At 37.4% G+C, this 17,157-nt stretch overlaps 1 protein-coding gene across 1 annotated transcript; it reads right to left on the minus strand.

Annotated features, from left to right (window-relative positions):
• Positions 1-9,392: 9,392 nt before the first annotated feature.
• PGK2 (phosphoglycerate kinase 2) lies at positions 9,393-10,646 on the minus strand. The gene has a single exon (XM_068558341.1). It carries the CDS (start codon positions 10,644-10,646, stop codon positions 9,393-9,395), a length of 1,254 nt encoding a protein of 417 aa, XP_068414442.1.
• Between the last annotated feature and the right edge of the window lie 6,511 nt (positions 10,647-17,157).

Below are 17,157 nucleotides of genomic sequence, written 5' to 3' on the forward strand. Positions count from 1 at the left end.
CTTTCTTTTATAACTGGAAGTTTGTACCTTTTGTTCCAATGCTTCCTTTTTATCACAAATATTTTTAACGCCTCGTTTACTATCATGAAAATAAATTCAGGGAATAATATATCTAGGACCTCTCCTAGGGTATACAAAACCCTGAGAAAATACATTTTATGGAACTCCTTTCTACGTAAACCATTTAACTCAACTAAAATCAGCATGTAAACACCATTCTGGTGGCCCAATATCATTTGATCCTGTCAAAAAAAATACCACACAGATCAGTGGGAGCAATCCATTTACCAGGCAGCACACCTGTGGAACTAAGGCCTTGCCATGGGGCCCGACACACCCTATAGTTTCAGTTGTGACGCTTTTGGGGGCATCTAGACACCATTTATGGGGTAGAGGGTTGAGAGCAGCCCATAGGGGAGTAACTGGAACTGAGACCCACATATGTAGAGTTAGGATACACTTCAGGGGGACTTAGATATTTTCAAGGACCTTCCCCAAAACACAGGAGCCCCCTGAGACCCAGATATGGGGCAGGGACCCCTGCTTGCCCATGTCAAAGAACGGTATTGAACATAACATATCTGCATATAATTTTAAAAAATTGATATTAATAATGCCATGCATAATGTCATAGGGAAATAAAATGAAGCTGATTCATAACAAATTACATATATTTCAATACAAAAGTTTTGGTGCACAATAATGCCAGAAGACTTGGTGAAGTTGTCAGATGATTGCAGCTTCTTTTAATGAATACATTTGTACTGAAAAGAATAAGAATGTCACAAACCATTCTGTACCAGAAGCACAGAGAAATGAAAGGACAGAGATGTGGATGGACACCAGAAAACATAGGATTAAGATAGTTAAAGACCAGACAAGAGAAATGGGGAAATAACCTTAAATAGGATTACAAGGCAAGACAAATGAAAGACTGACAAACTGAACAAATAAGAAAGTAAGGATTCCTTGTAAATGAGCTCAGCATTATTATAAATCCATTGTTAAAATAATTCCTTGTGCTATGATATGGATCTCAGGGGGCCACTGTGCTTTGGAGTGAAAATTTCTAAGGCCCCTTCCTGTGTCTGGGATGGAAAAGAGTCCACAGTACCATCCAGGAAGAGTGCTCAAGCCAGCCCAGTATCTGTGTGGGCCCCAGTGCTTATTTCCCTTCCTTGCGTTGCTCTCCGATCCTCTACATATGGAGTGATAAGACACAGCAGTGAAGCAGAAAAGAGAAACCAAGACTTTTTTGTCTTCAGGATATGATTATCTTCATGATACTAATTATTCTACTGATTTGATAAGTATAATTTCTAGCTATTGAAAATTCTGTGGGGAAATAAATGAAATATAGGGTAATTTGTGTATGTCACTGTAAAGAGCTGGACAAATGATTGCCTGATTTGTTTCCCTATTTAGGGCATATATAGCCTGAGTCTAATTCTTGTCCCACTTGTTGAGGATGACCTTCAGCATTCAAGACTTATAATTCTTTGGACCACAAATCACTAATTACTGACCATGCATAACAGTTTGTCATATTCTTGAAAAAAATGTAATTTTGTAAGTCTTTCTGGCTTTTCTCATGTGTAAGTGAATCTAGAGGGATTTTACAGGTGTTTTGGGACTGTTCAAATTTCATATGTCCTCTCAAAATAACTATTGGCATGAGTTTTGTAGATTATTTCTGTTGGGTTAGAAATAAGGAGAATACAGTTGTAAGTAAGCTGCATTTCTGCAGACATAAATGTTGGTTCAAACTATGAAGTGGACATTACACCATCTAGTTCATTCCAGCCTTGGGTATGTAAGGTAGATCACACAAAAAGAAGGAAAGGAGGTATAAATGGCATTTCCTTGTTTAGCATAATTGCATTTTCAGATTTGGGTAATATTGTGGTTCTGCAAAATCATCGTGCAAGTACTTAAACTGTTTGGTTGATTCAGGAAGGGAAACACTGTTTTCTTTAGTTAGTTCCACTTGGATTCTACTTCTGAAGTGTAGACTATCTCCATACCTAAGAAGTGGGATGAAATCACACCAGTAAAAATTGACTTTACATGTATGTAGTACTGTCATTAGAGAGTAAAGGATATGTATGTATCAAGAGTTTGGAATTCAAACTAAGAAGCAATTGCTTATATTATTGTAAGTTACTGCAAGAATAGGTTCCAAAACACCACTGGGTGCCTCCAAGGTATTCCCACCTCAGATACTGGACAATTAGGAGTAAATGCTCTGACTTCATTGTTAGCCATATCATTCAAGTTTGCCAGATATTTTTTATACTTTTTCCACTGACATCTTTGCTCTGTCTGTAGTATCCCAGTATATCTAAAGAAGTTTGATTCCCTTTCTCAGTTTGACCATTCTTGCTGAGTGGGGTAAGTATGGATTTTTGTTTGGAATATTTTATGCAAAGCACTAATTCTAGATCACATTTCTTCAAGCTATTTCTGTCTCATTGGCAAAGTTTTCTGCTAAGTCTCACCTTCAGATTTGAAATTCTCAGCTCCCTTAACTCTCTAGCCAAGCCTGTGTTAGCACTAGTGTTCTTTCCTATCCAGGAAACCTCAATCCTAACATTCTCAGGACCACAGAAGAGTACTCTTAAGAGACCTTTTTGCATTGGTCCTTTTAGCACTCTTCAAAAAAATTTAAGTAGCAATAGTTTATGTCAGTTTTTAGGAAATAATTCTAATTTCTCAGGCCAATTTCACCTTCTTCTCTGAGAAGACTTGTGCTTTTTCTCCAATTGTCACTTTTAGGCCAGTTCTACTAAAAGTGCTTCCTCCAATCCTTTGCTTTGTTAGAAGCATAATTTGAAGAAGGAACACAATGCTTTATTATATGTCCCATATAGTTGTTAAATATATATTGTTTCCTGTAAATACTTCCTCTTTTATGATCTTGTGAAAATATTCTTAACCCTAAGAGTGGTATGACAGATAAACCATTCTCCTACTATTAATAATATAAGAACTTACATATTTAGAACTTTCTGCCAAACACTGTGGTGAGTGCTTTAGAAATATTGTCTCCTATGATCTTCACACAAACACACACAACTAATACCTTAATATCATTTCCATTTTGTAGACAAGAAATTAAAGATGCATGTGTCTTCCCACTAGTAAAATATGAAGAATATTTATTATTGAATATTAATATCAACTTCTTGTGACTTTCAATAATGAGTTCTCAATGGTCATACACGAATTCCACTTCCTGTGTTTCTCTAGTAATTGATCATTCTGTATCCTAGCCAGCTTGCTTTCTTTCCTGTAGCATCCTAAATGGAATATTCAGTTTCTTTTGAAAGTAAAAGAAACTTCCTGATTGTGAGAATGAAGTTCCTGTTATGTGGCACTGGGAACATTGTTACACTTCTGCTTTCATTGGGCAACTTGTGTTTTACCACTTATTTTCAAACATCATGTGAGCTATATACTTTTAATTTATAAAACACAACATTATCAACAGAAACCTTCTATGTGCTAAATACTGTACTAGACCCTGGAGTAAAACCTTTGAATAAGATGTAGTCTCTGACCATCAAGAGCTGGGGGAGATGGATATGCAAACAAAAAAGGTCCTAATAATCTTAAAGAGTGAAATAACAGTTTTGCATAAAGAACAAAAAGCCCCAAAGGTGTGATTCCTTCCTCTGGATGTGTGTCTTGGGCAGGGGGAAGTTAAAGTAAGGCTTCTTCCAGGGGTAATAACTGGGCCTGTCCAGTTAAATCCATTTTCTTCTCAATTGTATATGATTTTTCCTAATTGAAAAGATGATCCATGCACCAATTTAAACTATAGAAGAGAACATTCAATGAAAACTAAGCCTCTTCCTACTATATATTTCTGCTATCTTCACAAGCAACCAAATCACAGCTTTAAACAACCACCGAAAACACACAAGCAAACAAAAACAAAGCAAACCCTAAAAGGTACAGGTATCCTCTGAACAATCAGTTTTCTCCTACAGACATGAAACTTGGACTCACCTTCTCTTTATCTAAATGACTCTAATAAGGCAAAGAGTAATTGGATATATTTCACTATATTTTATTCTATCTGTACTTCTTTAAGTTCTCAGATACTGTAGTTTGGGGGAAATTTGCTTCCATGTATACAGAGTTACAGTCAAGTTGCAAAGGAATTTATATTGGAGAGCCAGATTAGACCTCTATGTCTTGTGTCTATTAGCTTTTGGCCCTTTTTCCCTATTTGTCAAGAGTCTTAGGTAAAAATTGCAGCCAGTGGTTTCAAATATACCAATAAGGGTTTCAGGGTCATATCATTTGGGAACTAGAAGAAACCTCAGATAACATATGGCTAATATAACATTTTTTTCAGATATAGGCACTCAGAGAAGTGAGATGATTTGCCTCAATTAAAACGTCAAGACAGTGCCATGACTGTCACTAGAACTAATTCCTGTTTCCCTTTAAAGTGATCCTTATTCCATACCAGTGGTTCTCAGAATAGCTGAAATAGGAGCACTGGAGAGCTTGTTAAAACACAGATTGCTGGATTCGACTCTGAGTTTGTGATTCAGTAGGTTTGCTGGATGGCCCAGTAATCTGCATTTCTAACAAGTCTCTGGGTGCTGTTTCTGTTGGCCTGGGAAGAACACACTGAGAACCTTGTTCTACGGCTTGCATTTTGAGTCCTTTAGTCTGTTTGGGGTAAGTATTCTCAATCCCAAGCCACTGAGAATTTACTACTAAGCATTTCTCACTGGGCAAGTCTATGTCATCTTTTCCCTCCAGTAAGATATCATCTCTCTGCAGTGCACTTAAAAGGCTTTATTTGGTAATGGCTTATCCTAAGACCTGAAGGTTTTCTGAGCAATTACTTATTTATCTAATTTAAAACCAGTTAATGTATGCATGCTTCTTAAAATACTGAACACTAAAATACTTTTTTATCATATAACCCTCAATTTAATTGATCAAAATTATTCTCCATCACTATTCATGTCTGTCTAACTGGTCTAACCTTGCAGCAAGGTTTGTGAATTATTCTGTCCAATTTCTAATCTCCTCCTGACCTCTTCCCACTGCTTCCATCTTCCCTCCCCTCCCTGCTTCAGTACCTGTGTCCAGATGGCCATACCAGAGGTAGGCCATCAACCTGCGATAATTATACTTTTTCTTTTCTCTTGTTTCACAGACACAAACCAACAAAAATCATGCTTCTTCTAAAGAACTCATAATGTCTAAAAGAATTCCAAGGGTTTTTTTGGAATATATAAGAAAACAAATATTAAATGCTTCAAGCAAATGTAACTGCCTTATTTAAAAAAAAAAATAGTTTTTAACATTTTAAGGTCTGTTTTGCTTTTCTAAAAATGTGATTTTTTTAATCAACCACTATAAATAACACATTTAACTTATGCCAGTTGCTTTCTATGAAAAAAATTATGTATGTTTTCAGAGGAAAAAAACTAACATTTACAGAATTTAACTAGGATTATTGACGGAAATATTCTCAATCAACTACCTGTTCTGCTCACCTCTGGGCAGACGTGAAGATCCTCAGAGAAAATGAAGAATGATAGTGAGACAGGATAGTGCCTCATCTTGGGGACACTGAAGGGCATCCTGTCCTCTTTAATCTCTCTTTTCTTCCTTTTTTTGGTAGAGAGTGCAAAGAACCACAGGAACATATTTTAATGCAAGAGTGGAGCCATTATGGAAGCTAAAGTTGATTTTTTTGTGTGTGTGTGCATTTAAACACCTACACATTCAGAGACCATATTTGGGTAGAGATTTGTTTTCAAATGAGATTTATTTTCAGATGATGAGCGGTTGCATCTTCTGAAGCATTTTATGAGCCTTAATTCTTTTTTAAAAATTTTATTGGAGTATAGTTGATTTACAATGTTGTGTTAGTTTCAGGTGTATGACATGGTGATTCAGTTATACATATACATATATTCATTCTTTTTCAGGTTCTTTTCCCATATAGGTTATTACTGAGTACTGAGTAGAGTTCCTTGTGCTTATGCGCTTTAATTCTTCAGAGAACCTTTAGGAGGGCTTCTGTATGGTTCCTGCTCCTAGAGATTCAGGCCAAGTGCAGGTGATGGCAGAGCCATGTCGCTAGCCTGGGTCCTGGGATGAGCTCAAGAAGTGTCTACTTACCCATAACCACCCTGGAATGTCACAGGAGGAAGAAAGAAATTTCTACGTTGACATTTTGGGCTGGATAGTTCTTTGTTGTGAGGGATGTCCTGTGTTCTGCAGGATGTTTTGTAGCATCCTTGGTTGCAACTTCAAGATGCCCCCAGCATTACTACCTGTCCCGGTCGTGACAAACAAAAATGTCTCCATTCTTTGGCAAATGTCTCCTATGGGGAAAAGCTGTCCCCGGTTGAGAACCACTCGTCTATAGACTGACTAGTATAGAAATTGCCACTGGTAAGTGGGACACTGCCTTAATAAAACTCATGAAATATGGCATTCACTTAGGGGTCAGGTAAAGGAAAGTGAGTAAAGCAACATGGAGGGCTGGAAGGTGGTGATCATTTTTCTGCCGTGGCATTTGATAAAACTGTTGCCTACGTTATGGAGTAGACAGAACACTTCCTTACAGAGCCTAAAAGGATAGGAAAAGTGTTTAGAAAGAGGCAGAATGTCAGTGTGTTTTGGCTGTTACATGTGGTTTTAAGCAAACAATGAGCACAGTCAGGATATATTGGACAATCTCCCTGTTGCCTGCAATCTAGATTGGCCAATAGACCAGGAAAAGTGAGGAAGGCCAGGAAAGTCTGAGAGCAGAGTTGAAAAAGCAAACTGTCTCAATACCACAAACAGCAAGAGAAAGACTGTCACTCGTAGTTTTTTCTCAAAGGTCTCCCATTTGGCTTTTCAGACAAAAATATGAAGAAGCCACAGGCAAAGATGTGATTATAGGTGTTGCCCTCCCCCGCTCCCCACAATCCCTGCCTACATTTTCAGGGGGCCACAAGTTAACCACTCTTAAAATGAGGAAGAGGAAAGTGGACCCAGCAAAGAAGCCAATTAATTAAAAGCAAGAGTCAAAGGATTAAGAGTTACAGAGAGAAGAGATTTTTGGGTGAGGTTCTTTCACAGGGAATTAAGTAGACCAGAAATCTTGATTCTGGAGAAAGTTGAAAAATCACTAGTCTGGCCTTCAAAGGCTTTTTAATTGTGTGATACATGAAGAAATCCTTGGTTTCTTAAACTGCACCAGCAAGGAGGAAGCCAGGAAAGCCGTACAGTGGTCTAATGTGGCCCAACTCTCCAATATCTCAGAAGATGGCATGGAAGATTAGGAAATAAGAAAATTTCCCAGATGACCAAACTTGGGGCCAAGAAAGGACAATGAATAAGAAACTTCCTCCCAAAGAAGAAAACCAGAGTCTAACCAAGGAAATTCTTCTACTATCAGGTCAAGGAGTTCTTAAAATTTCCATCCAGCATGATTTATTTCAGGATTGTAATGAACTGATGATTTTTTTAGGTGGGGAATGTTATTGCAGTTTTTCTAGTTCTTTTCCACTTTTGTATATTGGGTGTGTGTGGAGAGGAGTTTCGGAGGTATAAGAAAAATAAATGACTGTAGTTTTTTGGCTCACGAGACTGTTGGACTCCCTACTGGATCACATAGAAAAGACTGTGTATCACCCAGAGATACCCAGTTTTGAGTGGACTGCAGTAACTGAACAAGACATTTGATTGTACCTCTTGGAGAAGGCATGTTTTCTACATATAGGAAGAAGGATACACGGATACTTGTACTTGGATATTTGGGTGGCCAGAGTCCCAGTCTATCAGAAGCCATTACTTTTCCCCTGGTATTTATTCCCACCCCCTACTTTCTTTTAGTAATAGAATCTATTGATTTGTAGTTGAATATGAGTTATTCATCCAGAGAGAATACATTCCCAAGCCTCCCTTGCAGAAAAGGACGTATCACACAACTAATAGCCAATAGAATAAGTAAAAACAATCCTGAAATTTTGGGATCCTGTATTTAAAAGAAATACATTGCTCTGCACTAACTTCCCCTTTGGACTGGCTATCAAGTAATAAAAACTCCGACAGACAGCTCAGGCACGTGGAACCCCCTTATTGGGATTAGCAAGTTTGTTTCACAAGTTTGGTTGCTTAGATGACCTCGTGGAGAAGAGACCACCTATTTGCCCCAGACTTTTATGCAAGAGAGTAATATGCTATCTGCTTGTTTCAACTACTCTAATTTTCGGTTTCTTCTATATTGATTTTAAGTCTATATCTTAACTCCTTCATCTTCCCTAGAGTTACCATGGCATTAATATTGTCCTTAGGAATATGCCAAAATTTCAGGTATATTAAGATTGAATTTTAAGCTTAATTATTCAGGATGTTGAATATATAGAATTGATCAGAGGCTTTGGGACATAGGCCATTACAGCTGGGATAAATTGCTCTTCACTTTCACTCTTAATTTGTTAACAGCATTTTGGACCAGCTCTTTGTCTACAGAATTTGGCGAAATATACTCCAATAAGTATTTTCATTTCTTCTACATTTCTCAGTATTTTATTATTCTATTTTCTAATATGGAAGAGTTTTCCTATCTTTACTTTTCCCATAACTAAACTATATATATATATATATATATATATGTATTTTTGTCTCAAAACGTCAGTTTTAAGATTTAGCAGTTATATTATCTATTTATTAAATAATATCTGCTTTAAAAATAAAACAATTATTTCTTTATTTGAAACCTGGATTTAATTTGTAGCCCCCATTCTAACAGGCATATATGTGTACTCTTGTACATCCACACCCACAGATATAATTCCTTCCTTGGGTTTAATTTCTTTCCCTTTTTAACTTCTCAGGTTTAATATGTATCTTTTATTTCTCTTCTTTCTTATTTAGTAAAAATTTCCTCTTAGCAGAGCTTTAATGGTACCCACGAGTTCTTAAATTTAATTATTTTTCTCAATTTATTTGGGCACTTTCATTGTTTAATAATTTGTCAGCTTCTACCCCACCCTTCCTCAGCAACTTTTGTTTTGTCTTGTTTCCATGTTTCAAGCAGTGAAACAATAATAAATCTGGTCTAAAATTAAAAGAGAGAGAGATTCAGCTTATTCAACTCACTTTAATAGGCAACTCGCTTTCTATGAATCACAACAGTGAAGTTCAAATGAGATCTTGAAGAGAGTAGGCAAATGCACGACAGAACTAAAATGAGTTGTGTTGCTGTGCTGATGTTAAGAGATCCTGATGGCCCATCCCTTGGTGACAGCCTTAGTCTTGATTTAGGGGTCAATTTTAGCAAAAGTCAAGTTGAGATGTAAAAGCACTAAGTTGGCTTAAAGGCTGTGGACAGAAAACAGTAGGAAGGGACACTTTGGCAACTACAGGTTGCTGAGGGCATCCACTCCAGGAAGGACTTTACCTTCCAGAAGCTCTAGACTGGCACCTCCTCCAGTGCTCACGTGACTGACTTTATCTTCAGTGTTCCATTTGGCACAGCAAGTAGCAGTGTCTCCACCTCCTATAATGGTGATGCAGCCCTTGGAAGTGGCTTTCACAATTTCATCCATGAGGGCTTTGGTACCCTTAGCAAAAGCATCCCATTCAAATACCCCTAAAGGTCCGTTCCACACAATTAGCTTGGCCCGGGCCACCACTTGCGCATACTTCCTGTTTGTCTCAGGACCACAGTCCAAAGCCATCCAGCCAGCAGGTATCCCTGATTCTATGGTGGCTTGGCCAACCTTAGCGTTCTCTTCAAACGTGTCAGCAGTGACAAAGTCAACAGGAAAGGTAATGTTCACACCATTCTTTTCAGCTTTGGCCATAATCTCTTTGACAATCTTCGCTCCCTCTTCATCGAACAGGGAAGCACCAATCTCCATGTTGTTGAGTACCTTAAGGAAGGTATAAGCCATTCCACCACCAATAATCATCTCATTGACCTTGTCCAGCATATTTTTGATGAGTTGGATCTTGTCTGTCACTTTGGCTCCACCAAGTATAGCCAGAAAGGGTCTCTCTGGGTTTTCCAAGGCTTTGGCAAAGTAATCCAGCTCCTTTTTCATCAGGAATCCAGATGCCTTCTGGGGCAGATTCACTCCCACCATGGAACTGTGGGCCCGGTGAGCCGTGCCAAAAGCATCATTGACATACACATCACCTAGCTTGGAGAGGGATGCTCGGAAGGTTTCTATTTTACCTGGCTCAGCTTTAAGCTTATTTCCGGAAGGATCTTGGCCCTTCCCTTCTTCTTCCACATGAAAGCGCAGGTTCTCCAGCAAGATGACTGTACCGGTAGCTGGGCTAGCACAAGCTGTCTCCACTTCTGGGCCCACACAGTCCTTTAGGAACAGAACGTCCTTGCCCAGCAAGGATTTGAGTTCAGCAGCAACAGGCTCTAAGGAGTATTTATCAGGCATCGGAACACCATCAGGTCTACCTAAATGACTCATGAGAACCACCGACCTGGCTCCGTTATCCAGGCAGTATTTGATGCTTGGGAGGGAGGCCTTGATTCTTTGGTTGTTTGTAATCTGGTTCTTCTTCATGGGGACATTGAAGTCTGCTCTCATGATGACTCGTTTCCCTTTCACATCCAGTGTGTCCAAAGTTAACTTCTTAGAAAGAGACATCTTGACAGTACCAAGACAGGCTAACACAGATCCCAATGTTGAAGAGAACCCCTTTATTGCTGCTGAGATGGTGGGCGGGTGGTGTTTTCTAACGCCCTTCGCTTTGGCCCGCCCCTTTCTTCCCTGCGCTGTCTCCCACATGGCAGCCATGATTGGACTGGGGAAAGGAAACCTGGCTCTGCGGTTGGTCAATGGTCCTGTCAATCTGAATTTGGAGTGTGTTGCAGGGTGCAGATTTTAACTGCCAGGGCTGAAGCGGAACCCGGAGTGGTGGTAATTGGCGGCTTGGGGTGACAGTTGGAGAGGTCAAGAAACCCTGGAATTAGAACGGCCCTGAGGTCTAAGCCTACTGCTGGTTCTTTTCCAGATCCCTTTTAACGATTGCTTTTATTCTTTTAAAACAAAACACATACCCCCTCACCCATGTCAAATCCTGATTATATTGAGGTGTAAAAACTTGTGCAATGCCACGTTAAAGGAAAGATTTGAAATAATGGGTCTATGAAACCTTGTTTATTCAAGGCAACATAATATGCTTCTGTTTTTTTTCTTTGTCTTGACAAATATTTCTGTTAAGAGCATAGCGTGGTGTTAGCCTTTGGCTTTAGATACATTCTAGGGTGGGGTGGGAATAGCATATTTTAATTACGTTGCTTCTTCCATTCTCAGTCTACTGTGAGAGAATGCTTGGTGGCTTCTTCAGGAGAATCCCATAACATCATAGCAAAGAGAGTATGAGTAAAGCACTCAAGGTAATGGTGACATTTCTTTCAGGCTACGAAATTATGATGAGGCTGCTTACCTTATTCTCTCCTCTTTCTCTGTTTCACTACCTGCATAACTTTAAAATTTATCTGAAAAGAGGCATGGTTTCATGAGGATGAAAACATCTACTTCAACTGAAAATGAGTGAGAGTTTTTATTTTTGGAGAAATTATATATGGCTGATTGGCTTAGGAATGAAAACTGTGTAACTTTTTACGCAGTGCAGAATTAGTTAGAAATTAACTCGTGCAATAACTTTATGTACAGATTAGCCAATGAACACATTTTAATGTATATCCCTGTTTTTTTTGCATATTATCCTATTTGTCCCTCCATCTGTTCATCAGTCCTTTTAACATAGTTCTGTTACATGACTATTAGGTAAAATTTACTATTTCATATTTTGTTTTTATAATCTTATTTTTTAAAATAGAACATACAAAGAGCACACACAAATATGGCCCGAAATAAATGGCTTAAGTTGTCCAAATCACAAATAGGTAATTTCTTTAGGACACAATGGATTCTTATAGATCTTTGTTACTGATTATTAATTGAGGTAAACACTTCATAGGACAAACCCTTGATGTGAGAGCTAAGATGGGAATTTTAATTTCACTACAGTGAGATTAATAAGACATTATAAATATTACATTATAAAATAAGACAAATCATTGCCAGTTCAAACTAATGCTAGGAGAGGATGGATGTATTGTTAAAGTTAGGTTTTGATTGGTTTCCCCTAAGGAGTCCAGACTGCAGATGCTGTCACCCTGAGTAACAAGGAAATGTGTTCTGAATGTTATGTTTTAAAAAGGTGTTGCAAACGGGAACACATTAATTAAAAATTTCATAAAAGACATTTGAAGTTAAAGAGTTTAAATTCACAGTAACGTGTTATTTTTAACTTACTAATAACTTTGGAGTCATATTTATAAGGATATTTCAGTAACTTTTAAGCATATAGCTTTAAGTATATTTTGTTATTCTACAATAAAATAATGAATTATTTCATCAAAATGAAAAAATAATTCTAGGCTTATTTGTCCATCTAACACAGAAGATTCAGTTTATTAGATGAATTTTTATGACTACAGAGCTCAAAAATTTCAATAGAAAATAAAAATATATGACATCTCTTGAGCAACCATCCACTGAATTTTCATAAAACAAATCATTTTATTTCTTAAGGCAATTACTTTATCATAGTTGTAATATCTCTGATAGTGGTCTGCATAATACAAAAAATACTTACTAATTTTAAACAATTGTATCCAGTTGATTAGCTTTGATATTGTCAAAACGTTTGCCTTGTACTGATAATACTTCTTGAGGCTTTATTCATTATAATATGTTGAAGATACACTGCCATAGAGAAGGGGTGCAGGTGGGAAGGAGAATTGTAGTCTGTGTAAGCTCTAGGCAAAGGAAAGACCAATAATAAGAATGTATCTTTGTGTCTCCAGCATGAACTAGGGAAATTGGGAGAGTTATTAGAGAGACCTATTGCAGGGGACAAGGATGACTGATTTTGAGAACTTAGCATAAGAAAAGTATTGTTGAAGAATATATATATATATATATTCAACATATGGCCAGACATCCGTAATTTCTGTAAGATTAAGATTATTGAGCTTTTGCACTTCCTGGGGTGGGGAGGGGGGCAGAAAGCAGTAGCCTTCAGTGGAAGTCCAAAGCCCAAGGAGAGCAGTTGGACTGCTGTCAAGGATTTTTGTTGCACTCTTTCTCTCTCCCTTGTGTCCTGTTGAGATCAAGTTGGCCAGTGTGGCCAGGAGGGACTTAATTGGAGCAGCACTAAAGGGGTACAACTTGTGAACTTTGACGTGTAAGTTCTGGCCTCACAACTCAGCAAAATAGAGTGTCAAGTGAGAAAGAAACAAAAAAACAAAAAGAAAAAACAAAAGACAAGAAAAAAGAGGGAAAAGGAAACCCACACAAGAAACAATAAACCAGTGCCTTGGGACTGGTTCTAATTATCTCTCTTACTGTGCCAGCTGTAGAGTAATGTGAGGACCATGCTAAGGTTAGACTGAAGTGAGAACCCAAGAACAGTTATGCTTAGGTCTGGAAGGCTTTCCTCTCAACTGATGATCTGGGGATAGAAGTTACTGCAGTGGATGAACTGTAATATTTCCTGGAGGACAAATGACACCCATGGTGGAAATAGGAATAAGGAAAAGGGAATCATCCACTTCAGCGTAAGAGGCTTTCTTGTTTGATATTTCCTTCCAATTTTAACACACACAAACAAACACAAAACACACACACACACACACACACACACAAAATTAGTGCCTGAGTTTGGCTCACCTTGCCAACATTAGTAACCAAGGCAAAAAAATATTTACAGGGGAAAAATTTCAATATATCTGAGCGCTCCCACATTATAGGAGAAAGGCAACATATAGCACAATATACCAAAGAAGCCAAATTCATGGGAATTCAACACAAAATTAAAATAAATGGGAAAATAATCCTAGAGAAATAAAGATAATGGAAATAGCAGGGATGATGAAGCAGTTGGAAGCATAACCACTCGAACACACTGGACATAAAAGAAGTTGGAATGTATAACTCAAAGGGATACGTTGCATAGTAAAATAGATATAAAAGTAACTAAAGGATGAATTAATGATCAGCTAATTTGTGGAGGAACATTTACATAATGCATTAGAAAAGGACCAAGAGGAGGAGAGTAAAGACAAACCCAAGGTGTGCGGAAACTAACTATAGTTTCTCCATCACAGAGATGTCACAAAGCGAGAGAATAATATGAAGGTGATAAAACATTTGAAAAAAATGATATCCTTTAAGTGAATAAAGACATAAGATCTCAGGTTAAAAGAGTCCATAACATAATACACGATCGAGCCAAGACTTGAAACAAAAACACACACTCTGGAAACAATACAATGAGTTTTAGGAACGTTTATATAAAAAAATGTTTTTCATAGTTTTATTTATTTGTTTATATTAAGACATAATTGGCATATAACATTATGTTAGTTTCATGGGGGACAACATAATGATTCAATATACGTGTATATTGCAAAGCGATCACCACAATGTCTAGTTAACACTCATCACCACACATAGTTACAAGTGTTGTTCACTTGTGATGAGTTTTTAAGATCTACTCTCCTAGCAACTTCCAAATATAGAGTGGATAAAGAAGAGGTGGTACATATGTACAATGGAATATTATTCATATGCAAAAAAAAAGGAGATTCTGCCGTTTGCTACAATGTGGATGAAATGAGGGCATTATGCTAAGGGAATTAAGTCAGACAGAGAAAGACAACATTTTTTTTGAACTTTCCAGAATGGAAAAGCAGATCACACGCGAGGAAGAAGTTTCAGATTGAGAGTCCACTTATCAAAATAAGCAAAAGACAACTTTTTACCAAAATCTTTGTATCTAGCTAACATATAATTTAAATAGGAGAGTTAAATAAAGGTATTTTAGGCTCTAAAAAAATCAGAATGTTAATTTCACTGAGGCTGTCTTTTTGTGAAAAAAGTAAAACAACTCTGGGTAGGTTTATTCTACCAGAATATTTAAATTTAAATCCAGAATAAAGCAATGAGTTTGGGGAACGAAATATGATTTAAAATCTTAGTGACACTTACTGTCTAAATAAGTAATGATCACAATTTCTAGAGTTTTTAATGTTGCTGTCAATGGTAACTTGATTTTTATATTATTCTGTAGTTATTGCCAATATAGAGAAACACTGTTTATGTTGGTAGGTTGATCTTATATTGGACTTCTTTTTAAAATTTTTATAATTTATTTATTTGGTTGCACCGGGTCTTAGTTGCGGCAGGCAGGCTCCTTAGTTGTGCCTCTTGGGCTCCTTAGTTGCAGCACGTGGGCTCCTTAGTTGCAGCATGCATTTGGAATCTAGTTCCCTGACCAGGGATTGAACCTGGGCCCCCTGCATTGGCAGCGCGGAGTCTTATCCACTGCACCACCAGGGAAGTCCCTTATATTGGACTTCTGTACTGAAGCTTCTTAGTTTAAGCGGAAAACTCAAAAGAAGCAACAAATGATTGACTTAAGTGATTATTTAATCTCCAAATAATTAAATCAGTTTCTCTTTCCTTCTTATTACCCTTATACGTATCACATGTCTTAATTGAATTGCTTTGACAAGTGTTTCTAGTAATATTTTGCACACTTGTTATAATATCAGGCATATTTCAGATACTCTTTGCTTTTTTCACAATTTAACTTCTTTGAAATCAGGATACTCCTGGCATTGAAGACGTTTCATAGTATTTATTTTTTTTCTTTTTCCTTTTTAGTGGCTTATACAGTAATTATGTATCATACAATTGATGACATCGCCTCCTAGACGAAATATACTAAAACACTAACATTCACTCCCAAGTTGCCATGCTTTATCAGCCAATATATTGAAAAACTTGATTTCTCATTATAATATTAGCAGAAGAGGTTGACACTGTATAGCAAGAAGTGTAGGGGCGAGCATGATGCTTAGTAGCTGTTGTTATGGGTGAAAAGTCTGAACAGGGGAGGCCTCCCTGCCACTTTCACCACTTTTACTCACGTTACCCCACGGCTAGGTCAACCCCAAATGTGTATTTTTTTTTTTTTAATAAATTTATTTATTTATTTATTTTAAATTTTTTATTTATTTATTTATGGCTGTGTTGGGTCTTCGTTTCTGTGCGAGGGCCTTCTCTAGTTGTGGCAAGCGGGGGCCACTCTTCATCGCTGTGCGCGGGCCTCTCACTATCGCGGCCTCCCGCTGCGGAGCACAGGCTCCAGACGCGCAGGCTCAGCAATTGTGGCTCACGGGCCCAGTTGCTCTGCGGCATGCGGGATCCTCCCAGACCAGGGCTCCAACCCGCATCCCCCGCATTGGCAGGCAGACTCTCAACCACTGCGCCACCAGGGAAGCCCTCCATCTTAAACAAATCCTAGGAGAGGATTGGTGTCTTGCTGAAGTCAAATTGTGTTTTATTTTCCCCATTGGGACCAAATTGTAGTTAACTTCTAAAACAAGAAAATTGTGTTATAAAAAATATTTGTTTCAAAATAATATTTCAGAAGTGATCCCTACAATTAAAATTTTAACTAGATTACTGTGTAGAAGCCAAAGGGTTCAAACTCATTAACAGATTTATTTTTCTAAAGATCCATTTACAATATTTTTAAAATGTTGCTTTAAGAGTATTTTTATTGTAAGATAAAGTAAGGAATTTGTTAATCAAAAGTGGAGAACAACTCCGTAAGCCTGCATAATTGTCTTACAATACACAGGAGCCTCATTTTCTTGTGTGACTTTTTATTTTTGCAGAGTTCACAACTTTCAGTAGGAAATAAGAGAATGTGACTAGGGCAACCAATCAATAAGTGTTCCTAAAATGAAATTTTTCATCATCCCAGGGCTGATGTTTAATCACAGTTGTGTTATAGTCAACAAGTCTCCATAATAAAAATCATGTTATATAATTTTTATAATGTGTTTATATATAAAAATATTTTATAATGTTTTATAGTTAATAATTATATTCAATGTCTTCAAAAATTTTGCACTGTAATATACCATGTGGTTTCATGCATCACAACAAAGCAAACACAGAGTTCAGTCTCATTAATTGCAAGGTAAATATTACTTAATTGGGAGTGATTCCATATATTAATTGTAATTTCTATACACGTATGAGAAGCAGGAATTAATTTATAAATATTTAC

The sequence above is a fragment of the Eschrichtius robustus genome, chromosome 12, assembly GCF_028021215.1.
Source record: "Eschrichtius robustus isolate mEscRob2 chromosome 12, mEscRob2.pri, whole genome shotgun sequence".
Classification (NCBI taxonomy): domain Eukaryota; kingdom Metazoa; phylum Chordata; class Mammalia; order Artiodactyla; family Eschrichtiidae; genus Eschrichtius; species Eschrichtius robustus.